This window comes from Lepisosteus oculatus, chromosome 15 (genome assembly GCF_040954835.1).
Source record: "Lepisosteus oculatus isolate fLepOcu1 chromosome 15, fLepOcu1.hap2, whole genome shotgun sequence".
NCBI lineage: Eukaryota > Metazoa > Chordata > Actinopteri > Semionotiformes > Lepisosteidae > Lepisosteus > Lepisosteus oculatus.
Window position 1 is genome coordinate 20196105 of NC_090710.1, and position 25867 is coordinate 20221971.

Below are 25867 nucleotides of genomic sequence, written 5' to 3' on the forward strand. Positions count from 1 at the left end.
CTGTGAACATTTCGGTCAGATCGCACACATTAACTCTGAATTAAAAGGTAGGAAAAAAATGCTTTATTTTAATTTAATGCTGGTACAATCTGGGACAATTAGCTGAAGGCTTCCACCAAGGTCTAAACAATAAGGAAATAATTTCTAGTGGGACATTTGCATTTTTGCATTTGGCACAGTGGCGATGCAAATTTAATTGCGTTTTTTTCCCCCCTGTGCAGCTTGCAGCAGAAATACAGTCTCAACCAAGTGCAGCGATAGCCATCATGTTTTCGAAAACAGAACGCTTGCTTTGTTGTACTGTTCCGCTGGCAAATTAAATTATTTCAAATGGAGAAAAAAAAATAAGTTATTTAAATATTATTCGACACAAACGTGATGACTAGGTCTGCAAAACACAACATCTGCAGTGTCTACAAATTCAATTATAACTTTAATTAAAATGTGTTCTCCATATTGTTGCACTCCTGTCTTTTGCACTATCCTCATGTTTTCACTAATGCTTCTAATATAAAGATACTGCTGAGGAGCGTTCCTCACTCGTGAGAAGTAGCCAACAGGCTTGGTTTGTTACAAATGTAGTTTAGGTAAATGTAACTTCATTATGAAATGATGATGATGACCTTACTGGCAAAAAAGGACTCACAATTATCTCTCTCTTTCCTGGCAGCGTACAGCTGCTGTTAAAAACGTGATTCTCATTATAGCTTAATTAGTGTACCACAGGTAATACAAAATGTATCAAGGTTTAACGTATTTTTATCCTCTCTGCAAAGCTTTGATTTCCAACCTGCTCGGCACGTTCACAATTAATAAAAGTGTCTGAGACTGCAAGCATGTTTTGCATGCCGTATTAACGAAGGGGATAATTAAAAACCTGCCGTGTTTTTTTTGTGTAAAATACTTTAGATGTTTTAAAGAGCTGATTAATAATTAAAAATAAATATAATGACTAAACAGAACTCACTCATTAATTCGAGTCGAGTCCCGCATAATTATTTCCACACCCATACAAGTACAATATTGGATTTCTAAAAACGGATGGTGCAGACTATAACCGAGTATTACGTATGCTTTCCCTTAGCTTTGAAAGATGTTAATAACTGAAAGTTATTTTAACTGCCTCATTTGACCACTATATTTTCGTGATTACGCAGAAATAAATATTTTTTTTAAAAAATACAGAGCAATCTTTAACTTTCCAAACCTTTCTGCGGGACTCGGATTTCAGCAGCAGGGTCTTATACGTTAGCTCATTTACACTAAAGTGATCCTGTGATTTGAAAAGACGCGATTGCACCGTTTAAAAAAAAATAACACTTGTCAAAAAAAAAAAGAACAGAGAAAAGGGTGAGCAACTCACAAAAAAAAGGTCGCTCACCCCGAAGTGTTTCATTATTCATGTTTACTAATAACATCTCTGACGTGCGGAAAAGACAGAAGTCTAATGTAGGTGTAAATATCTATCGGTCTTTTTGACAAGAAATATAATGTATGTAACGGATTCTTGCTGGCCGTGCGGTATCGCTGCTTGTATAGGCTGTCCTAGCTGATGTTATCAGGGATATTAGTAGGAGCACCAGGCCATCCCGACTTAGTTTAAAATTCAAAGTAAGAAAAAAAGAGAGAAGCAAAAAGAGTAAACGGAGTATTCTTTTCTGATACGCAGAAGAACCATTACTGTATCCGTCACTGAAACCAAATTAATAATACTCAATACGGTATGGTGCTTTCAAGCCGTTTTCTTCCATCACTATATTGCAAGTGTAACAGTTTCAGTGCATGCATCACATCACACGAGTGCGTTTAGACTTTTTGACGGACAACAATTTTTGGACAGTTAAAAAGAAAATTCGAAGCCCGGCCGCTTTCAGATAAATCGGAAACTCCCAACAACTTACCATAATCTGTGATCAGGCTCCTACGTGAGAAAACATATACATAAACGTGCGCACAGTGACTCGTGAGTTTAATATTCTCGGTGCACCCCCCTCCGTCTCCTCTTCTCTTCTGTATCGGGATGAACACGTAGGATTGTCATCCAGCCGGGTACCGCTGATTGGTGGACGGATTCAGCTCTGGATTTCCCATTGGTTCGAGATTCCCGTTATCTCCGCCCTTCCACTCACACGGAGCAGAATCAGGGTCGGTGGTAGGTTACCGTGCCCGTCAATCAACACAACATCGGTAATGCCCACCCCATTTTTGCATAGTGTTGTCTGGAGAAGAATAACAATCTGCTTGTTTCCGGTTACATTAAGTTTATTTGACAGTAGTAACGTTCGTATAACGGCATAACCGTTTAAGCAAAAAATATATTGAATTAGTGGAATGATAGAAGTTTTTATGTTGTTGTTCAGTCGAACCCGAGGAGGCAATAAGATGCTTTTACATAAGACAAAGTCTATATTGTTTAATAGCTTTTCATTTTACATTTTAATTTTCCGTTCATGTACAGCCAATTCACTAAGCACATACGTGCGAGGCCTCTAAAAATAACGGTTCCTCGCATATACGTGGCGCTTTTTCCCCACACAGAAGGATTTCAAAACATTTTAAGCAACTTAATCCATCCATTTAAAACCTCTCTTGGAATAACTGCTTTTCCTGCAAAGATTACTGACCAGGCGTATCTTTACTCAGCTTCTTAGATCTTGCTTAAAAGGGCTTAAAAAGTGTTGGTCTATTTAATGTTTTTAATTCAATTGTCTCCATTTGAGAGTATAAAGCCTCAAGCTGGCCAGATACCATCTTTTTACTAAGACAGTTGTTCAGTTTCCCCTGATTTAATCATTATATTTTGCATCCAGTATAAGAGCATTTTCTGCAACAATTACTGTTTTCATTAGTTGGGTTATTTATAAAAAATACATCGGGTATTAACCGCATACCTATCAGTGAATTGCCTAGCAACAGAAATCAAACAATGGTTTTGCTTCCAATACATTTGCTACTCAAGTACTTCAGAACAGCTTACTTCTGAGTTGTGAAATGTCAGATAAGATTACTTTGGTTAAATAATTAAAGTATTTAAAAAAGACAATTTCACTATTTTCAGGAAGAGTGGAAACAAATTGCTCTCAGGGGATGCTTTTGGCCTGTGTGTTTATTACTATGAAATTTTAGACATCATCCCCAACAGAGACAATAATTCCTTTTGGACTGATGATACAGTGTTGTGAAAAAGTTTTTTTAAATAACCGTATCTATGGTTTAGTTGCTCCATTTTTACATACTTTTGAAAGTAAATGTTAATGAGCTTTACAACATTTGTGAGGATGAGACATCCTCAATGGATTTATTTGAGCTTTTTTCTTAAATTAGAGGATGAAAGTTGTCATGTCTTAAATGACATTAAATTCTTTAGCTATCGAAGATTCATCCATAGCTGCTACAAATATACAAACAGTATTAAACTGTTGCAAATATAGGAGGAGTACGTGTGTTCTGTGTGTTAAGGGGAGAGGGAGATAATTGGTGTTACCTGCATCACAAAATGTAAACAGAACAGATTTGAACTAGACACCAGTAGCACTAGTAAAAGTTATTTTTGTTTTCTAAGTGCTGTATTGTTTTCTGTTCAATGTTTGAACAGAAACAGGATCTGAGGGCAAAATATATGGTATTGACAAAAAAACGTATTATTAGAAGGATAAACATGTTTTAGAAAATACGGTTAAAGGACAGTCTTTTTATCTCTCTAATGAGAAGGCTCGTTCTCTGTAATGTCATTTGTTCTTATTCTCCAAACAATTTTAAACCTGGCTCTCATTGAGTTTAATGTTATTTGAGTTAAACACATTTTTCCATATTTTAGTACAGAACGTGAATAAACCGTAACTTATTCTGAATCGACACAGAGCGTATTTCAAGGAGGGGTTTACAGTGTATGTAAGCATTGCACGTTTACAGTGGAGCAAACCAATGACTGACAACGTGCAAATTCTCCAGTACTTTTACTGCACAGGCTGCTGAAAACGACAGAGCGCCCCCTGTTTCGGAAAAAAAGTAGAAAACTAGGCACTCAGGTCTCGGAAGAAGACAAATAAAGGATACTGAAAGGTACGTGAACTACATAAAAACGGCTGAAAAAAAGGAAGCTAAACCAAAAGGATATGATTACATTCGATTTGAAGGGAGGCTCTCGCGCAACTATGTAACCAGCTTTAATTTATATTTTTTTAAAATATAAAACAAATAGGACCTTGTCGAGAATGGGGGGAGGAATCTTATTGTTATTCGAGATAGCCTTTGGTGCAAAACAAAATCCTTGTTGATTTGCAAATTGATACCCGCACAGCGATAAAGCTGCGACGTGTATTAGCTCTTCTGCGGTAGGAGGAATGGAGGTGATGCGACTGATCGTTGTGTGACCATCGGCAAGCATATTTGCGTTGCAGTAATTCATGTAAAGACGACAAACTAATGCTTTAAGTTATGCACTATTGCGGATACGTTACCGTTTTCTCGTTTTCCGTGCTGTATCGCGTTGTGTTACGCTCTCATGCATCTAATTCATTTTCAAAGATTATTTTCAATATCGTTTTGCATTGCAGTGCGTGAACCAAGGTCAGTTGCTTAGTCTGTACATAACAGCCGCTCGTAGAGATCAACGAAACGTAGTGTATATGTGACGTCAGTCATCTCCAGTTATTTTAGCGTCAGTGGCACTCCTACAAGTTATCAAAAGATAGTTTAGGTATAGAGTTATTTGTCCTCGCTGGGCGTTCGTTTTCACAGTACCTTGCACCGTCCCCTTGCCTCAGGCTAACGCGCAGGAGAGAAAATGCGGAGTCGGAGTAACTCCGGGGTGAGGCTCGATGGCTACGCCAGGCTGGTGCAGGACACCATTCTTTGTCATCAGGTAAGGTGTTGAATTTCAGTACAGCACTGCACAGTCCCAGTACCCGAGGATGATTGTACCGCGTCGCTTTTTCCCGGACAGAATACTGTGCTGAGTTAAGCGTGTGAGGTCAAGCGAGTTACGAAATGCGCTTCAGTACCTAGAAAAACATTGGGCTACAGGTTTCGGGTGTGTGGAACAATTACGTTACACTTCTGTCATAACGTATGCATGTGTCTATATATAGTGTACACCGTGTTTTACAATGACTGAATCCTGTATAATTTACAGTTTTACACTCACACAATATCAGAACATTTCATCTCTTGTAATATACAGAAAGTGTATATTGTACTGCCAAACCTCAGCAGTATCTTTCCTGCTTTCATTGATCAGCGATATCTACATTGGAGTAGTTGTCTTAACTTTTGCAATTGCATAACTTTTGGAGTTGCTTACTCCAAAAGTCCTGGGTCCTTTGCTACATTGCACACCTCTTTTGTGATGTGCATGTCTGTAAATATTCTCTCAGCTATAGGGCTTTCTGACTGCACAGAGGAGGGGTGAAGGGGACCTACAGTCCTACAGACTGTACAGCCTCGTGTTGGAATGTATAACCTGCCTCCTCAGTCAGTATAAAAATAAACAGCAGTGTGAGCAAAGGTCAACTTAAAGAGGGCAAATATTTTTCTGCAGTACTTAGATTCTTGGCCTATGGATGTGTCCCTTGCATGGAACTGAGTGATTTATTTCAGTAGTAGAATGCATAATCTGAGTGAGGGGTTTGTGAATTTGTGTATCTAAAACAGTTCTTATTTTTCTTTATACTGTGATGTCAGTGGTGCTTATCTACAACTTGGCTTTGAATAATTACTCACAAGATTATATTAAAGATTAAAGATTTTATTTTCGTTTTGAGAGGCAGTCTGTCAGTCTGCGAGTACAGTGCCGAGGGAAAGGTTGTGAACCCCCAGTATCCATCCATCCGTTTTCTAAGCTCTTCATCTGATTGAGAGTCTCAGGGGAGCCGGAGCCTAACCCGGCAAACAGGCAGGATACACGCTGGAAAGGATACCTGCCCATCGCAGGGCAAAACCAGTGTGAACTGGGAGCATTGCTAACTGTGAGACCACGTGCTACTTCCTGCTGCATTTGTTCAGTTTCCCAAAAACCGAGGGGGGTGGCTTGTCTGCTTTTACAGTGGGAGTCCATGGCCATTGTCCGTCCGTTTCCTCTGAGGCTGGAGGACAAGGAGAGCTCCTGCAGAGCGCGGGCTCACCCTGCTGGGGGCACCATGCTGAGAAAAGTCCCCCGACATATGACCAACCCCAGACAAACGTCGTGGCAGGTTGAACTGCAGGGAAATCTTTGCAGTACCCCCCTCCCGGGGCAGTGCCTTTTAGCGTGAGCTGAGGTGTGCGGGTCGAAGGCCCGGGGAGGAAATGACGAGCTTGAACAGGTGCGCTCGGCCTGTGTGTTTCAGAATGCCGTCACGGGACTGCTCCCGGCCAGCGATGAGCAGCGGGACGCCTGGGTGCGAGACAACGTGTACAGTATCCTGGCGGTCTGGGGCCTGGGGATGGCCTACCGCAAGAACGCCGACCGCGACGAGGACAAGGCCAAAGCCTTTGAGCTCGAGCAGGTAATCGACCTCTGCGCGCGGAGGGAGTCGGAGGTGAGGCACAATCGGGAAGCGGGGTACAAGCTGGAAAGCGTCTTCGCCTCGAATGACGGAATGTTAAAATTATTTTCACTTGCTCCAGACAATTTAAAAGCGGTATGAATTTAGATGACATGTCATGTTGCGGCAATGCGCGATAAGGCAGGGAATCATCCGACCTCTGCGCTTAGAGGGAGTCTGAGGTGAGGCACGATCAGGAAGCGAGTAGAAGCTGGAAAGCTTCTCACTTTGAATGATAGTCTGTGGAATGTTAAAAATATTTTTACTCATTCCTACAAACATCATAAAAGTCTTGATGAGTTATATTAATAAATATTGTTATAAAACGGTGTAAAAGGTATTCATTTAGATTGTGTATCATTTTGACAAGTAAATATAAAAAAGCTTTTTTTCTGTCCCTGCAGAGTGTTGTGAAACTGATGCAAGGGCTGTTGCAGTGCATGATGAGGCAGGTAAGTCTTTGGGCTGTCTTCAGTACTCTTCCTGTTCAATTACGTGACTTCTCATTTGTGCACCACCTTCTACTTTGTATGGCCTGTGCACAACGGTCAGAAATGCTAAGGAGTGTTTAAGAAAAGAAAAACAATTTAAGGAAGACTAATAATTTAAGAAAATATAGTATTTCTATATTTCTCAGCTTCTTCTCAGAGCTGAGGCCTGGGTTCAGTTCTGGGCCTGGGTTCAGTTCTGGACCTGGGGGTCCAGAATTGACGTGCGTGGAGTTTGTGTGTTCTCCCCGTGGGTGTGCGTGGGTTTTTGCCATGTGCTCTAGTTAGCTTCAATAGTCGAAAGGCATACGGAAGGTTATTGGGCTCCCAGGAAAATTGGCCCTGGTGTGAGTAGTGTGTTTGTGTTTGTGTGTGCCCTGTGACTGACTGGTGTCCCATCCAGGGTGTACCCTGCCTTGTGCCTGTTGCTTGCTGGGATAAGCTCTGGCTCACCCACACTTGAGTGGATAAAGCAGTTAGAAAATGTCTGGGTGTTGCATGTTAGGTACACCTCTATGATACTGTGGGGTGCCCATATTATGTATTGAGTTGTCACGGGTTTTTTGAGAATATGAATATTTCACCTCAGGTGGGCAAAGTGGAAAAGTTCAAACACACCCAGAGCACAAAGGATTGCCTCCACGCCAAGTACCACACCGGAACGTGCAGCACCGTTGTGGGCGATGACCAGTGGGGGCACCTGCAGGTGGATGCCACGTCCCTGTACCTCCTCTTTCTGGCACAGATGACTGCATCAGGTGAGCGATTTCTGAACTGACAGGTGTCAAGCCCTTTAGCTTCCTTTTCTGTGGGCTGGTGAAATACATATTTCCACAGAGAATTACACGTCTGTATATTAAGTATTGTTTATGTTGTAATTGGTGTCAGAAATTAGCATCTGTAGTCTTAGAGACCTCAAATCAGCTTTGGATTCAGAAAATCAAATGTTTTTTTTTTATAATCTGTTCATTTGATTGTTTAAGGAGGTTTGTTGATTTGACTTCAGATGAATTCCTAACACTTGAATCCCTAGAGGTCCACAGACCTCTAATCACAGTATTTGCAAAACAAATGTTCAGTGCCTCAAGTTCATGCACTCGTATGACATAACCTTTCTTTATCCTACAGGTCTACGCATCATATCGAATTTGGACGAAGTTTCATTTATTCAGAACCTTGTGTTTTACATTGAAGCTGCCTACAAAGTTGCTGTAAGTTTGAATGCAGTTCGATTAACCAATCAATTGGGTGCAGTGTGTTGTAAAGGCTGATTTTTAAAATATCAGGTGTTTTAAATTTGTGATGGCATGATTTCTCCCTTAATTTTTGGAATTGTTGAACGTTGGACAGCTCGGCTTTCTTCTGCACAGCCTGTGTCGGTACGGGGGGTGACTGCACACTGTCAGAGCCGGTCCCACGCAGGCTGTATCTGTGTCAGAGAGAGCGGCTCAGTTCTCCCTGACAGCCCTGCGGGCTCCCAGGCTCCTAGGACACCAAAGCTGAAGGGATCTGGGTGACTGAGACTTGCCATCACTTCAGGGGGCTGGAGGTCACAGCGAACTGACAACATGACCCAGACACAAACCAGAAACGCCTGGAATACAGGGCCACCCAGTAGCCCTTGAAGACCACTTTAAATGCTGAATTATAGAAGGCAGTTGTTTGTCAGTTGCAACAATACCCTGATCAAGTGAGCTTGTTGTGTTTCTAAGGACTAAGGACATGCATGACCATTTCCATGTGCCAGAGGTAGCCTTCAGATTCCAGGTCAGATAAATCATACTCCACCAGTGCAATGGATTCTAGCTCCTCCCCTCAGCCCAGACAAGAGGTCTAGCCCCTCCAGTGTGTTCTCAGTTGGCCAGTGCCCGGAGGAGCTCCAATGCAGACCTCCCAGGGGGCATCCTTACCAGGTGCACAGATCACTTCACCTGCCACCTCCTGTTCCAGGGGCATAGGAAGTCTACTCTGAGCCTCCGCCCAGAGAGCTGAGAGTAAAGGGGCTTGCTTTGTCAGGTTGTGTACACCTTACAGCACGACTGAGAAGCCACAATTCTGCCACTTCATTTACCCACAACCTTGGCTTTTTGCTCATTTGCAGAGGTCATGATCAGAGATGAGTATATGGTTAAAGATCAGCCTGTACTTGTAAAGAGCTTCATGAAGACTTTTTACACTTTTTCCTTCTTTACTGTTCCATGCAGGATACTCAGCTGCCTTTCATGGTGATGTATGTTACATAAAACAATTCTGTGTACATAGGCTACAACAACTAGAGCCGTCCCAACACAGTGTAAATATCGGGAGTGCTTGATGTAGCTTAGCAACATTGGTCTGGCAGCCATCTAGTACCAGCTCAGGAACGTTCTGGTATATCATCTTGAGTCCGAAAATCAAATTCTAAATATTCATAGGCGACGGATGTAGGCCGCCCTCTATGAAACGATGGGCGCTTGTTTCTGATGATTACTCTCCTTCATCCACTTCGTGCTGACTTGCCGTTTACAGGATTACGGGATGTGGGAGCGTGGCGACAAGACGAACCAGGGGATCCCCGAACTCAACGGCAGCTCCGTGGGGATGGCCAAGGTATACAGCCGCTCCCGGGAGTCAGTTCTGCTCGACTCGCGCAGTTATTAAGGCAGGAGGAACAGCCTGCAGGGATTCCCAGCTACTCTGAATTTACACCGTCGTCGATGAAACAATGCCCTTGTATGAGCGATGTTCGTTATTTGCCGAGTTTGAATCGAAGCATTACATTACATTACAGCAGGTTTTCAGAATTATTAACAACCAATCAAGTAAAGTACTGGTTCTTACTGGGAAAGTACTCTTTCCAGTTTCCTCTAAGGAAAACCAGGTTGCAGCTGTAAATGGGCACAAATGCCTTGGACAAAGTCTACGCTTCAAAATGAGCAGTCAAAGCGAAGCAGACAACGCAAGAGAAAACTAGTGAACGTGCTTTTGAAACCAAGAATAGGAGGGACTTCTGTACAAGAAGATACCCAGTACCAGTTCTGTACCAGAACAAGATATGGGGTCCAAGCTGTTACTTTAGCTTCTTTAAGAAATGGCTGGAGGAGATGCTTGAATCAATAAGCTGCGAACTGCCAAACATGCCAGATGGGTCAAATGTATGGGAAAGATGGGCCGAATGCCTCTTCTCGTTCGTGGTCACTCCTGCCCTCCTGTGTAGGACTTTGAAGTGAGCTGGTGTTTTTGTTTTGTCTGTACAGGCAGCGCTAGAAGCAATCGATGAGCTGGACCTGTTTGGGGCCCATGGAGGACCGACGTCTGTTATTCACGTTCTGCCCGATGAGGTGGAGCACTGCCAGGTAAGCAGCCCTGTTACCAGGTGAAGTGGGTAACGTGTAAATACAGTCTTGAAACTGATCCAGACAGAAAAGAGTTGCAGATGTATGCCGTATTTAACAAATCAAATTGTAATGTTTGTTTTTTTTATTTCAGTCTATTCTGTGCTCCATGTTGCCTAGAGCCTCCACTTCAAAGGAGATTGACTCAGGACTGCTATCTGTCATCTCCTTTCCGGCTTTTGCTGTGGAAGATGCAGACCTGGTGAACATCACAAAGAATGAGATCATCACTAAACTGCAGGTAAGCTGGGATTCCGGCTAACTGCTTTCTGATTAGTCTTAACATACAGTGCAAGAACCTGTTTCTCTGGTCACTCGGGTTACTCTGTAGTCTTTATTGCTGATCAACTTGGGGCTTACCCTTACAAGTCCCATCATCATATTATTCATGAATTGTTTTCCCAAAGTTTTTGACCGAACAAGTGGAACAGTTCTTCAGGTACGTCATGTGAGCATGTTTAAGTGTACCACTTCAGGCGCTCTGCATCAAAGTTTGTTTCAGCAGTTTTTGTATGTTATTTATTTAAATTTTTGTCTTGTGCTAATGGTTGAAATTGACCACATTTTTTGTTACTTTTTAATTAAGCATTTATTGATACATTTTCTATCATATATATATAGTTTTACATTTTATATAAGTGTGCATACTATGTAGCCTGTGAACTTTTATTTCATATCACGTTTCAAATGTCTTTTTTATTGCAGATTGGTTTAAAAAAGTTTTTTTTTTCCACTTCACCTGTTCATGCAATGTGAACAGGTAGGTCACTTGCACCCTTGGTTGGTCTACGTGGTGAAATAAAGCGTTCAGATTTATTTTATGATAATTCCACACAGCTTCATAACAAGGTGTAGACAAACCATTAATGAAGAGTGCGCAGGTTATACATTCTAACTGTTTTTAGGCTTGACTGGTTGAGTCTTCATGTTATTATTGGAACACGTAAAGAAAGAGATGAACCTGGGCTTTCTTAACCATGTTCCACTGCCACTGACCTCTGCACACATTCTTCCCCATGTGGTATTTGTGTCTAGAATCGCACCCTTCTTCTTCCCTGGGGCAGGGGGTCTCAATCTGTTGTGGTTCTTTTTTCTAGGGTCGTTATGGCTGCTGCAGATTTCTCAGAGATGGCTACAAAACGCCTAAAGAGGTACGCCATGTGGTATAGGTCTGCTTTTCCCCCTACACCTATCTGTACTCTTTCTTATTTCTGTATGGAAAGATCTGTTTGTCTTACAATTCTCAATCAACAAACACCCCTTTTTGTTACAGTTTTTTACTGCGAATTACATGTAAACTTGGGGTACAATTTCAGAGGTTCTTGTGTTGTCTGTGTGCTTCTCCTGCTCTTAGGACCCCAGTCGTCTGCACTACGACCCCGCTGAGCTAAAACTGTTTGAAAACATAGAATGCGAATGGCCGGTTTTTTGGACATACCTCATATTGGATGGCATTTTTAATGGAGATCACGTACAGGTGAGCCACAGCACTGCAGATGAAGACCTTCTGTTTTCCAGGACAAATAGAAGATACATATTGGACTTGGATTTGAATGATTCCTTTTTCTATGGAAAATTAAACGTCTAAATGGTATTTGGTAGCACACAGAAATTAAATTGTGACCCTGTTATCTTACGTTTTTGCCAAATTATACAGAAATTGCAATTATATATTTTCTTCTCTTACTTTCTACTTTCTTTTTATCAGTATGTACAGCCTCCTTGGGTTTGCAAAGATGCTCCGCAAATAAAAGTTGTATTATTAATAATCATTTTATTATTAAAGCTGCATTTTTTTTGGTGAGATGTATTCCCAGATGTGTCCAGTAGGTGGAGCCATCTTCACCAGTCATTCTTACTGCTGGTGCTTACAGGTACAAGAGTACAGGGAGGCGCTGGAGGGGATTCTCATTCGAAAGAAGAACGGCATCCGTTTGATACCTGAGCTGTATGCTGTACCAGCTGACAAGGTAGGACAGGGACTTCCTTTTGAGTGTCTGTCTGTGACAGGACTGGGAGAGAGGACGTGCAGTTTTTTTTCCCCGTTTATTTCCCCTGTGAGTCATAAAAACATTTTGAGTTTGAGAAAAAAGTATTGGCTAAACCTAATTTTCTGTGTCTGAGAATGTTTAACATAAAGGAATCTGCAGTGGCTAATTGGTATTCTGTCATGGTGTTTGAAATGCATTTTAAGAAACCTCGTATAAGAAGAAGAAGCCTCATATAAAAGTTTCCAAGTGTCATGTTGTCTTAAAGCAAAAAAAACTAAAATAAGAGCATTTAATTTCAAAGGCCCTATGGTGCTTTTGATGTTATTTTTGCTTCTAATTAGGTATTTCAGCCCAGGAAACAGAGTAGCAGCTGTCTGATTGCCACACAAGGACATCTCTGTTCTTGTGTTATTGTGACCTGGTGTAAAGTTTTATCTATTTTCCCTGAAGCCACAGATAACCTTGAAAAGACCAAATGTATCATCAGTACTCTTATATACCATATAACATTAATATATCATATAAAATGTAAAGATGTCGTTGATTGAAAACAAAAAAATATATATATTGCTGTACAGGACTAACATTTGTGGAATAGTCCAATGTCTAGAGGCAAAAAATGGTTGATTTTCAGCCTCTTTCAAATACTGATACAAAAAATAACAGCAGCATATCCTTTCAATAGTTATGAGAAGGGCAGGATAGTTTCAGTGGCTTTATCTACAAAGGGTCCCGGGGCATATGTTACAGAGCAGCATTCACTTCACAAGAAACAGAAACTGCAGGGGTTTGTGACGTTGTCCTCGTGCGAGTTTTCCAGGCAGCGAGCGCTGTGTGTCTGACTGTGTAGCGTGTGTGTTGCCAGGTGGAGGAGGAATACCAGAACCCGCACACCGTGGATCGGGTGGCCAGTGGGAAGCTCCCACACATGTGGGGCCAGTCTCTGTATATCCTGGGCTGCCTTCTGGCTGAGGTAGGCTTCTGCGGTGGCTACAGTGACTTGGCGCTTCTTCCCAACTCTGTCTCCCAGAACCCCACTCTCAGAGATGATTTGATTTTCTCAAAGAGTTGTTATGCCCGGTGGATGGCTTCCATGGGGAGTTTCCAGTGCTTTTTAAATGCAGTGCTATGTCAGGTAGGGGAGTTACTGAAATTAAACTGTTGGGTGTTGCTGGGAGTCCCTTGGCTTCCCAAAGCGATGCAGCCGGTAAAAGCCCAGGCTCGAGCCTTGGTTATTGGCTGGAGACTGTGACTAGGTTTTCAGCGACCCCTGGTGCCTCCCGGGTGCTTTCAGTTTTGCAGTACTGCCAGCCAAGGACTCTTCAAATTGCCTCTTTCAATTGGTGCTCAACCCATTACTGGGGGGGGAAGGTCTGCCTGCATTTTCTTATTCTCCCCTGTGTGTGGTCACAGTATTTGTAGACAGGAGCCAACTTTAAATTAAGAATAATGCTTGGGTGTTAGTGAGTCTCAGCACTGGAGTTGGAAAACACAGCTCTGAGATGGAGGAGAAAAAGATATAGAAAACAGAAATCGTATCCTGATGCCCTCAATAAGAGATTTAATGGATATTCATAGAACAGTTGTTTCAAGGCTGGGAGGAGGGCGATAATGTCTATTAGGTGATGTAATGAAGGTTTGTACTGTTCTGTTTCCTGCTCTCTCATGCTGTCTGACCTCGGGTGTTACTTCAGGGTTTATTTTGCATGATCCCACAAGAAGCCAGATCACTTAATTAAATTTCAAGTGAAGATTAAACACAAAATTAATAAAAGATAATGAGATGTAGAAGCACTGTGACATCTTTTCTGTTGGTGTACTAGCATGGATTGTTGGTGTCTGCAGATAATGAAAAACGATAATGAATCAATCTCATATTCAGGCATGCTTATTTTATTTCCTTTCAGATATTCATTTTTACTTTAACTGATCTCACAAATTATGTGATCTAGGTCAGTACTCCATAAAACTGTCTCCAGTCTCGAGGTACCCATGAAACTTGAAATTTCCTTTTCATGAGGTGTAGTTGAATTTAGACTTAATTAGACATTCTTCTTTCCTTTGACCAATAAATATGGATATATATGGATTTTAGATAAAATGCCTTTCAGGTATTGTAAAGGAATTACTCGCATTATAAATGCAGACTTACAAGACCTCTGTGTTAAAATATGTAAATTACATTGCTTAAAAAGAAAACCTATGATAATATGGGTATTGGGACTCTGTAAGAGGAAACACTGTCGATTTGTAAGCTTTCCTGATTTCTGCACATTATGGGTGGTTACATTCTTAAAATGAACTAGAATCATAAGCTTAATCCTTAGCGAAGCTGCACATTGCCTCCTTAAGTGGGAGAAAGCTTCTTCAGGAAGCCTCATGTTTGGAAATGCTAAACCAAGCTGTTCTCCATCTGTTGGACACGTGGGGAGCCGAAGGTGCTGTCTGAAGAACTGTTTCCGTATTTGTGCTTGATTATAAAGGCAGCCAAGCAGACCCACACACACAGAGGAAGCGACTCTCCTCACGGAGAGCCAGTAGTGAGGCCTGTGCTTGCTGGTGTCTCGCTGTTGGCCTCCTCACCTACAGGCAGTTAGCTGGAGTACCAGAGCAGCATGTTATCTCTTCAGTGTGACTTAGTGAAGCAGCTTGGTATCCACGTGATTTGTTGAGGGAATTAGTTTAAGATTTGTTTTTTATTTTACGTTTATCTTACTGACCTCTCAGCATTTCCTCATGGGTGTCCTTCCTCTCCCTACTATTTATGTGCTTAAAAGTCATTTTTCATTCGGTAATTATGGTTTTAGTGGTTTAAAAAACATTGGTGCTCACATATGTATATTTATATTGCTATAATAGTTCAGGTGGGTAGCTGCGTCAGCATCCATGGTCTGCAAAGAAACAAGCAATAGGTGAATTCCATGCTGAAAAGAGAAAACGCAACGTTTTGGCTGTGAAACCTTCTTTAGGTGAGATGCTCTCACCTGCCAAAATGTTGTGCTTTCTCTCTTCTCTTTTCAGCATGGAATACACCTATTACTTATATTGCTATAATTATGGATAGAGCATAGAAAAGGGGTGTGTGAAGCCAACAATAGCTCACACAAGTTGAGAGTTGAGTTAAGCCGGTAGGTTGTATCAGGTCATGTGAACTTGTACACCTGAGAATAAAAGAGTGTCTTAGGAGCTTTAGTTTTACCTGTTAAAACAAGCTGTGTAGCAATTTTACAGTCTTAATGAAATTGAGGTACATTAATTAAACTGTGAACAGCAATACGTTTGTTGCCTGATGATTGTCCATGTTAAATACAAAACCATAGGCTCTCTTGTATTACTTTACTGCCTGTCCTTTCCCAGAATTTGCAACATGCTCACACATCATGTGATGAGGTTCTTCCTTCACTTTGTGCTTTGTATTTTTATTTGTTGGAATTATTTTGACGGAGAGTGAAAGAGTGAAAGCTGTGTTAATGTCATCCAGATTCTCATTTTCTTCATCCCTTGACAGGGATTTCTGGCGGCGGGAGAGATTGACCCACTGAACAGAAGATTCTCAACATCCTTCAAACCCGACGTTGTCGTGCAAGGTCTGTGACTAGTTATGGCTTTAACTACAAATGCGTCTCGCTGAAGTTTGTTAGGTACCTTTGAACTTCACTTGTACAATTCACTAACATGTTGTCTAGGGTTCAGGGTTGTGACTGTTTTAATAAAAGTGCATATTTTCAATTAAGACATGCTAGATCTTTAGTTTCAGCTATTACTAAGATTTTTCTTCGAATAACACCCTTAATAGGGTAAAAAGCTTTCATTGAACTTTTTAAAACTCTTTCAGCATGTACTGTATAAGGAAGATTTGATCTTTAAAATGTAAGAGCAGGGGTGTTAAACTCTTGGCTAAGATCTGGGCTTGAACTGTCTGGCTTCTCTGAAGTTCCCCCTGAATTCAGTGGGTGAAGCAATTTCTTAGCCCCCGCCCCCCCTCCGATCTGCTGTGTAGAGGGCCTGCTGGTGTCTGATGGTGGCTCTGACAGTCTGATTGAAATGGGTCCCCCCCGTACTGTATGCCAAGAGTCTGGGGAATCTTTCAGGTTGAAACTCTCTGTGTAAAATGCAAAGAATGCTCCCTGTCCTAATTAACCGCGAGGGGTGTGTGCGGCGTTCAGTGGCCCTGGTGGCAGAGTCCGAGAAGATCCAGACGCTGCTGCGGAAGAATGGCTTGGACGTCCAGACGGTGGCAGATGTCCTCCCTATCCGCGTCATGCCAGCCCGCATCCTCAGCCACATCTACGTCAAGCTCGGTAGGGGCCATGTGAACACGCGTGTGAGCTGCACTGAGCGATGCCGAAGCCCTGTAACTCAACAACGGGCATTGCTTTCCACGTAAAACAAACGAGAATTTCGCGATGCTGTTTTTAATGGATGTTAAGATCGGGCTTAAATTTTTGCAGGCCGATGGATGTCGTGTCACAGAAGGTTATCCTTTGCTAATTTTAAAATGGTAACTGTGTTATTGTTGTGGGGGTGGGGTGAGGGAGTTGTATAATGGATGCAGATGAATAACAGTGGAGGATATAAATACTTGATAGACATCTGTTCTCACAGTGCTTCGTGTTCTGTGTTTGTTCTAGGTAATAACAAGAAACTGCAGTTGAGTGGGCGGCCATATAGACACATTGGAGTTCTGGGAACCTCCAAGCTGTATATTATAAGAAACCGTATCTACACATTCACGCCGCAGGTAAAAAAGAGAAACCTTGGAACTCTCATTTCTTTGACCATATACAGTATGAAGTTGAAGCTCACTGCCAATTAGAAATGTCAATTTTGTCCCTTTCTTTTTACCATCTGTCACAGAACGTGGCTTGCATGAGTCCAGTAGATAGGTGGTGCGTTATGATTCTAGTTATTTGTCTGTCCTTTCCTCAGTTCATTGACCAACACCACTTCTACCTGGCCCTGGACAATCACATGATTGTGGAGATGTTGCGCACAGAGCTGGCCTACCTCTCATCTTGCTGGAGAATGACCGGAAGGCCCACACTCACCTTCCCCATTACGCACAGCATGCTCAGTACGTACGTGAGAGAGCCTTCCGCCCAAGAAAGAAGAGCATTCTCTCTATTGTCTCGCTTATAGCTGTACAGGGACTTCCAATTGCATTTGGACTGCAAAGTCAGAACTCATATTTTTCATTTACAGTCAAGCAATTCGTATTTGCAATCATGATATTAATATGGATTTTAAGTACAGTGTAGCAAGTTTTATATTGGTCAGTCCATGCATTCATTCCAAATATGTTAGATCAATGATGACCATTAATATAGGTATTTTTTAAAGGGAACTGCAGCACTATTTTCGTATTTCTGGGTTAGAAAGAATCCGCATTGATGAGTGCATTTCAAACCACAATAAAAGTCAAATGTACACATATGGAACTTCTAAAACCTCCAATTTACACCACAAGATAGATGAAATTTCCAGGTATGCACCGCACGATTCAGAACGAGGCAGCAAAATGTCCGGTAACGTTATGAGCAGGCTTTTCAATACATCGCTTTTAATCGAATAGAAATATTGCTTTTGCCCACAAATATTACTTACTGTACTTGCTAACTCTGCATGCATATTATGTTAGAACATTTCTGTGATGAAATGTCCTCTATACAACCTTTTTTAATTAGCTTGTACATCACATTGGATTAGTCATTATGGAGACTAGTGAGCAGGATGGGTCGCATCTTATCGCAATTCTTGGGAACTTGAATGCGAGTTTGTGACAACATGGCAACTTGCAGTACTTTCACAAAGTTCACAATCTTGTGCTTAATTTGAAATTTAACATTTTTCTATAACATCAGTGAATTCATTTTGTTACAGAGATTTACTAACTGGTCTGAGAAATTGGGACTGCAGTTCCCCTTTAAATTAAAACCTTCAGTAAAAGTCAGTATTTGGTTGTATATCCATTTGAACCAATAACTGCATAAAGGTACCTGTGACTCATTGAACTTGCCATACCTTTTCTGTAATTGTTTGAGAGGTTATTCTCAGGGTGTTCTGGTTTAATTTGTGTTTCTTCAGCATGTGTAATGCATGCTCATTTTGATATAAATCTGGTGACTGTCTTGGGAAATTTAAGGTTTCCACTGTTTTTTCTCCTGATGAACTTGCACTGGCTGTATATTATGGGTCATCGTCATGCTGCATCTAATTAGTGTGATAGCATTTTCTTCTACATAAGCATCCATCTATCCAGTTTTTAACCAATTTATCCAACATAGAGTATCACAGGGGAGCCAGAGTCTATCCTGGCAATATTTCTATACATTTCATAATTCATTCTGCTGCCATCATTAGATGCAAACAGTCCTCCATCTTCAGTGATTGAGCCTGTTGGGAACTGCTGAGATTTTTCTTAATAAAACAAATTTGTTTTGTACTTGCTGTGCACCTTGATGTGTTTCACAAAGTCATGTATTTTGTGTATTGCTGATGGAAATGTTGATTTTGCAGACCTGCAATTCTTGTGATGAGAATTAAGAAGATCCTGTGCAAAAGCCGACAACTACTGTGGAAGTAAACTATAGCAACCCATGATCTCTTGTCTCTTCCAGCTGAAGGTGCTGAGAATATTGATCCAGCCATACTGGCCACCCTCAGAAAATTGCAAGACGGATACTTTGGAGGAGCAAGGTTACTGATCATAAACAAGATACTCTGTAGATTAATCTTTATAGAGCCCAGGGGCTTTCTGAACTCACTTACCATCCTTTGCCACTTAACCTTGCCTAGGGATTTCCTTTCCAAGACCCAGGCTAGAATCATGCATCCCACTTGGGGGGCGCTTCATTGAAACGTACCAGGGCTTCTAAAATGTCATGATGCCTGACTTTGAAAGAGCTCCCCTAATTACTTAGACATGCATGCATTAGGGCACTTCCTGCTTTCACAGCACTGAAATGATAAGTGCTCCAAAATAGCAGCTTGGTCGCTCTTAGAAAACGCACACTGCAACTCAGAGGAAAGCAGTGATGTGAAACACAGAGTAGTGAGTTAAACATGTGCCTGAGATCTGTACCAGTTTCACAGCAGGTGGTGTGTTGTTTGTAAAATGGAGAAGTATGTTGCGCAAATGTAGCGATACCTTGTTTAAGGTCCTCTCACTACCAGTGTCAAATAGCCGATTGCCATATTTTTGGTTGAAGACCGACTGCCGATTTAGTTCTGGGATGATTTTCTTGCCAAAATCAAGGAAATCTATGTTTTCAGATTAAATGAATACTAAATGTTCCCCATTGAACATCGTTAATGGGGACTCAAAAATGGTGATATTAAGCAACTCGACATTAAGCTGGGAATTATTTCCCAATGCGAAATAATGGCAATTATTTTCCGGTAGGCCGTGAGTCAGCCCCCCACTCTGCTGTGCTTCCCATGCAGGGTGCAGGCAGGCCAGCTGTCCGGCTTCCTCACCACCTCTTTCCACACGCACCTGAGCTTCCTGGACACAGACTGTGATGAGGCCTTGCTGGAGGAGGACGACGAGTGCGACAGCGTCAGTGGTGAAGAGTACCAAGACAAGGAGGACCCACAGGAGTGCGTCGACACAGGTACTGCTCCACATAGCGACTGTTTGGCCAGTGAACTCCAAACTTTACCTTGTCCATTCAAAACGGTGTCTCTGTAGACTGTATGTACAGCAGAAAGCAAAACACAGAAATGTATTTATGCTGCGTTCCATTGCCATATGTGTGTCTGTAGAAAACAGTCACTGTAAGCATTAGAGATGCTAATGACAAAATAATTTTTATTTCTAAAAAAACATTGTGGTGTTCCTACAGCTGCGTTTTCAATTACAGTCTTACTGTCTGGACTGGCCATCCTGCCAGTGGTGATTTATTGTGTAACTTGTCAAGTATAATGACTGCTGGAGCTCCTCACTAGAGCCTGGGAAAGAAATAAGCAGCAGCACTAGACTGCATGCAGGGTGGTGGCCCTGGGCTCAGTCAGCTCATAGCTGTTCAGTGGAAACAGTACTGGTTGTTACTAGTGTCCTGCATCAAGTGATCCTGGCCAAGACCTGGGATTTCTCAATTAACAGTGAGACTATCTGTTTAGAGTGAAGTACCATGCTTGTTTTAGCTCTTTTTGCTTTTTGTGAAGAGGCTAGCGCCCAAAGCTCCATGTTATTACTGGAGTGTCTCAGAGTGCCTTTAAAATTAATCCATAATGATCCTTAATTTACTTATGTGATCCTGTCCTCTCTCATTACTAATATTACTTTCACCCTTCATTCTTACAGCCACTTCCTGCTTTCTCCAGCATACATCCCACAGTTTATCAAAACTGTTATTAGAGCACTTGATGTGACTGAAAATCCACTTTGGGGTTTTTTCTATCTTGATGTGGCTGGGCTGAACTAAAGCAAGTGATCCTTGAAGCCACATGATATAATCTCGGGTTAGAATACATTGGGTGGAAGAATGTCATCTCATGGCACTTGACATGCATTTTAAAGTTGTTGTAAAGTAGTGCTTCCACTAACATAAAACTGCAAATTGTATTTGAAAATCCCTTGTTCGGTACAGTTTGCACTGATGCCCAAAGGTGACTTTTGACCTTATAGAAATCCGGCAGTATATGTTTGTTTCACATGCAAGAAATGATCGGAACAAACGAGGAGTGTTTTTTTCCCCCTCTTCAGATAACTCAAAAGATGAGCTGGATCGATACATCGACCATTTGCTCCAGAGTACAGTTCAGAAGTCCCACCTCCCGTCCATCTGCCCCCGGCCGGGGCAGCAGCATGTGTTCAGCGCGGAGCACACCACTCGAGACATCCTGTCCATGGTGGCCAAGGCCCAGGGTCTCCAGGTGCCCAGTAAGCTTGCAAAGAGCAGGGAAGAGCATTGGCTAGGCTGCTTGCCCTGCAAATTCTCTGTAGTCCACCTTGAGAGGCTCACTCTGTGATTTCCACCACTTCCCATGGCACAGATTATCCAGGTCTTCATCTTTGGCCCTCTTCCTTTCACTGGCCTCCTCCATCCAGTCTTCCCATGAAACCATTAGCTCTAGCGTAACCACCTTCTTAGATGTTTTGGACAGCAGTGACGTGGCCTGAGTGTGGTTCTCTAGAATCAGTCCAAAGCAGAGCAACCAGATAATGTACATTCCAGGGCTGAAGTCACTGACGGACTGAAGGAACTGAACCTTTCTAGTCTTGAATAGAGAAGATTATAAGAGATTATAATTATAGTTATCTTTTGCTGTGTGTGATGCTCACATTAAAGAGCACAATTGTCATACAATGCCTGCATTATCATGAACTGACTTTCAGTTTTCAGCAATGGAATTGATTCTTGTTTAAGGATACATGTGGTTAAAACTGTGTTCACATGAGGTACAAACTGTAATATTTCCTCATGAATAAACCCCAGGTAAAAGTAAGTCCATTTTGCAGAGCTGCACATTGTCAGGAACACAAAACCCAAAGTTCCAGCTCAGCTATCGGTAGCTTGTAGGTGTTGTCATTGCACAATGTAACAGGTTGTTCATACAGTCAAATGATCATCACTGTCTCATAATGATGAGATAACTCAGGAGTGTTTTTTTCCTCTGATGGCAGCAATGCACTTCTGTGTCATGCTGCTCTTTTGATAGTAATTTCTTTGTGTTTTCTTTCAGAAGTCTCCATGTATTTGCCAACTGCTCCAGTCATGAATAGACACCGCAAGTCTCTGAACCTTTTGGAAGTACCACATTCATACCATGCCAAGGTCTGTGGCTATAGTGTGTACTGCATATGGCTGTGCCATATGTGTGGTCATATATCACTCGTATTTATGGCACAATACCTCAGTACGTGAAAACTATCAAGGCAATCATTCTTTTAGTAAACTGATAACATTCGAATTTTATTGAGATTAACAAACCAGAAATAAAGCAATAATTTCATTTTATGCTATTATACATTTTTTCAAAATGTTCCTGAATGTCCTAGAAGGCCACATGACAGCATGTGACTGAGAGTTCTCTCCATGTATGAAGAGGCAAAGATAAGAGAGATAAGGAACTAATTAGCCCATCTATTTGGCCACATCAGGCCAGTAATACTGTAGATTAATGATTCATGAACTGTCTAGACTCAACAGTAGCCCAATAAGAGTCCCCCTTCAGGTACCCTAAGGGTAAATCTCTTTTTTTAAGATTCAGAAGAATTCAGTTTTGGTGTAGGAACGCGATAGGGTAATAGAGGACAGATTACGTTTGTTCCTTCAGGACCCTAGCTCTGACCTCCACCTGCCCCGTGATGCCCATGGAAATGTGGACTGTGAATCCCTTGTGGAGCAGCTGAAAGAGTGTCCTACTCTGCAAGACCAGGCAGACATACTCTACATCCTCTATGTCATAAAGTAAGTAATGAGGCTCTGAGCAACTGAATGGGTAGGTGCCTTATGGAGAGAAGAGCAATCTATTTGAAGACAACCATAAAAGAATAACAACAATGCTGAGTAAATACAGTATGTTACAGTGTTCCTAGGCCTGGTTTCTGTTTCATTCTTCCTATTTGAAAAGCCCTTCTGAGCCGGGCTAAGGATAGTTATTATGCTTGTACAAATACATAAAGCTACAGACAACTGCAGTGTGTAGTATAGTTAAATATGTTCTAGTATAGTATATACTTTAGCATATTTATAGTATGTTGATACATGCTGAAACGCAGAGATTCTCCTGTCCTGATGGACTGAAACCGCTGTGGAAAGTGTGGTTTGATCCTCCATTATTTAATAATTATAATTAATAATTGCTTACACTTATATAGCGCTTACAGGTAATGGGGTCTCCCCTCCACCACCACCAATGTGCAGCCCCACCTGGATGATGCGACAGCCAGAACGCTCACCACACACCAGCTCTCAGTGGGGAGGAGAGCAGAGTAATGAAGCCAGTTCATAGAGGGGGATTATTAGGAGGCCATGATTGGGAAGGGCCAATGGGAAATTTGGCCAGGACACCGGGGTTACACCCCTACTCTTTTCGAGAAACCCCCTGGGATTTTTAATGACCACAGAGAGTCAGGACCTCGGTTTTACGTCTCATCCGAAGGACGGCACCTGTTTACGGTATAGTGTCCCCATCACTATACTGGGGCATTAGGACCCACAGGGACCGCAGGGTGAGCGCCCCCTGCTGGCCCCACTAATACCTCTTCCAGCAGCAGCCTTAGTTTTTCCCAGGGGGTCTCCCAACCAGGTACTGACCAGGCTCACACCTGCTGAGCTTCAGTTGGCTGCCAGTTGTGAGTTGCAGGGTGATATGGCTGCTGGCTAAAGCATTTAAAGCGTTTGACCACTAAACCGTCAGTTAGGTGCAGACAGCCGATGAAGGGCCTCTTGCCGGAATTTGTGTCTCTTTGAGACCAGTGCGGCTCTTTCTCAGAGGGGCTGTGTTGCCGTGCAGGGGCCCGGGCTGGGATGTGAAGCTGCCAGGGCAGAGTGGGGTGACGGTGCACAGCCTGCTCAACGAGCTCTATGGCAAGGCTGGCAGCTGTAAGGAATGGGGCCTGATCCGCTACATCTCGGGCATGCTGCGCAAGAGAGTGGAAGTGCTGGCAGAGGTGAGAGCTCTTTTCACCGCCCTGAAAACAATACCGCCGTTTTTTTGGAATCTTCTCTACCTCATTTTCTGTCTCACAGTCACAGTTTGGGGAGAAACCATCTCTAGCCGAGCTGAAGAGAATCTAGTTTTGAAACGTATCCTACTGATGTACTGAAGCCCCCATATTTATTATATGATTGGATGATACCAATTGGGTGCTTGTCTGTGTTGTTGCAGGCCTGCACCGATCTCATTTCACACCACAAGCAGCTGACAGTGGGTCTGCCTCCGGAGCCCCGGGAGAAGGTCATAACCGCGTAAGAGAGTGGTGTCAAACTCATGAGTCCAATTTATCAAGCCAACCTGTTCAATCCACGTGTCAAATTTTGACCATGATTCGGTTCCCACCTTGTCAGAGCCCGAGTAGCCAACACACAAAACAGGGGCCCCTGGTCATGTTTACTGTAACAGTCTTGCATACACAACGCTACCTGTGGTTTTCTATCTCTATCTCTTCACAGCCCCCTGTTCACTGTTCGAATTTGTATTTAATCTACAGTGTAGTTTTCCAAGATTGTGTCTCGCAATGAAATTGACACAGGGAACCCTGTACACACACTTACTCCAAATTTTGAAGCGTGCTCAGTGACTGAATCAACAAACACTGCTCGCTCCATTTTTCTATGATCTCAAAAGGTGGTTTGTGAACATAGCAATAAGAGTCTTGTAAATATGTTATCACAGAAAAAAATAATGTTGTGTGGTTCAACAGAAGATGTTAATTTGCAATTCTAAATCACAACCCAACATGATTGATTTGTTTGATTTGTACAATAAGAAGCTGTTACCAAAAAGCAATAGCATTAGTTCTAGAAATACTAAAATACTTGTTTCTTTGTAGCACAAATTAGTATAAATTAAGCAGTCACTTAGCAAGAGGTGTGTGTACAGTGGTGCTAGAAAGTTAGAATTTTCTGAATTTCCGCATAAATGTGACCTAAAATGTGATAGGATCTTAGGTCAAATTAGATCAGATAAGTCATAAAAATAGATAAAGAGAATCCAATAAAACAAATAATGCACAAAAGGATATTCTTTTTCATTCATTTCTTGATCAAAATGATCCAACATTAAATGGATAATCAATTTTTGGTACATAAGGCCCACTTGAAGTACATTTATCTGGCCCATGTACAAAAGACAACACCACACAATGTAGACGACAGGAACAATAAATATGTTGTACTGTACATAGCATGATGCATGAAGCATCAATATCTGTGCATGTGGGCCAGATGTGATTTAAATATATATTTTCTGAATGCTTGTTACCAGCCCCCTGCCCCCCGAGGAGCTCAACAGACTGATCTATGAAGCTAGTGGGCAGGATATCAGCATTGCTGTCCTCTCTCAGGTACAGTCCAGCCTGTATTTCAAGCCTAGATTGACTATATCCGTGCTGTCTGTGACCTCAAATAAAACGAGTGAGTTTCTGTAGAATGTTGCATGAAAAAAACTTAGACAGATAAATAGATCTTTCTCATTGAAATACATGCTGAACCATAAATGAAACCTTTGACAGCCGGACTGTGAGTCTGGAGCCGAAGCTGAGGAGGAAAGGCAGCGAGGCAGGGGCTCTGACTGCCGTTCCTGTGTGCTTTGCTCTCTCTCCAGGAGATCATTGTTTACCTGGCCATGTACATCAGGTCTCAGCCTGCACTGTTCGGAGACATGCTGAGGCTGAGGATCGGGCTCATCATCCAGGTCATGGCCACAGAGCTGGCCCGTAGTTTGCACTGCTCGGGTACGTCGCCTCCTCAGAGGGGGCAGAAACACTCAGGGGCACAGAGAGGGGGCGAGCGGCCGTGGCTCTGCTCCCATGAGCCTGT

The 25867-nt window shown here is 42.2% G+C and overlaps 2 protein-coding genes across 5 annotated transcripts in view; one reads left to right on the forward strand and one right to left on the reverse strand.

Moving 5' to 3' along the window:
• Window positions 1–4841, reverse strand: part of ap1s2 (adaptor related protein complex 1 subunit sigma 2) — a 30087-nt gene extending 25246 nt beyond the window's left edge. Inside the window, exon 1 of one of the 4 annotated variants that reach the window (XR_001480402.2) lies at window positions 1902–2024. Coding sequence is in view for 2 of the 4 variants with exons in the window: in XM_015363794.2 (XP_015219280.1) it covers window positions 1902–1904 (3 nt within the window). In the remaining 2 variants the exon portion in view is untranslated. Of the gene's footprint in view, window positions 1–1901; window positions 2025–4743 lie in introns of those variants that run through there. The other 3 variants (XM_069178986.1, XM_015363794.2, XM_015363795.2) reach the window with 3 other exon arrangements.
• Window positions 4779–25867, forward strand: part of phka2 (phosphorylase kinase, alpha 2 (liver)) — a 33403-nt gene continuing 12314 nt past the window's right edge. The window contains exons 1-25 of the mRNA XM_015363789.2: window positions 4779–4864; window positions 6327–6485; window positions 6929–6976; window positions 7602–7770; window positions 8141–8223; window positions 9521–9601; window positions 10249–10347; window positions 10481–10627; window positions 11484–11537; window positions 11741–11863; window positions 12261–12356; window positions 13243–13350; window positions 15886–15964; window positions 16544–16678; window positions 17009–17118; window positions 17307–17451; window positions 18995–19073; window positions 19821–19990; window positions 21085–21261; window positions 22065–22156; window positions 22659–22792; window positions 23841–23997; window positions 24216–24295; window positions 25314–25392; window positions 25653–25782. Of these exons, the coding sequence (XP_015219275.2) occupies window positions 4787–4864; window positions 6327–6485; window positions 6929–6976; window positions 7602–7770; window positions 8141–8223; window positions 9521–9601; window positions 10249–10347; window positions 10481–10627; window positions 11484–11537; window positions 11741–11863; window positions 12261–12356; window positions 13243–13350; window positions 15886–15964; window positions 16544–16678; window positions 17009–17118; window positions 17307–17451; window positions 18995–19073; window positions 19821–19990; window positions 21085–21261; window positions 22065–22156; window positions 22659–22792; window positions 23841–23997; window positions 24216–24295; window positions 25314–25392; window positions 25653–25782 (2812 nt within the window). The 5' untranslated portion in view covers window positions 4779–4786. The remainder of the gene's footprint in view (window positions 4865–6326; window positions 6486–6928; window positions 6977–7601; window positions 7771–8140; window positions 8224–9520; window positions 9602–10248; window positions 10348–10480; window positions 10628–11483; window positions 11538–11740; window positions 11864–12260; window positions 12357–13242; window positions 13351–15885; window positions 15965–16543; window positions 16679–17008; window positions 17119–17306; window positions 17452–18994; window positions 19074–19820; window positions 19991–21084; window positions 21262–22064; window positions 22157–22658; window positions 22793–23840; window positions 23998–24215; window positions 24296–25313; window positions 25393–25652; window positions 25783–25867) is intronic.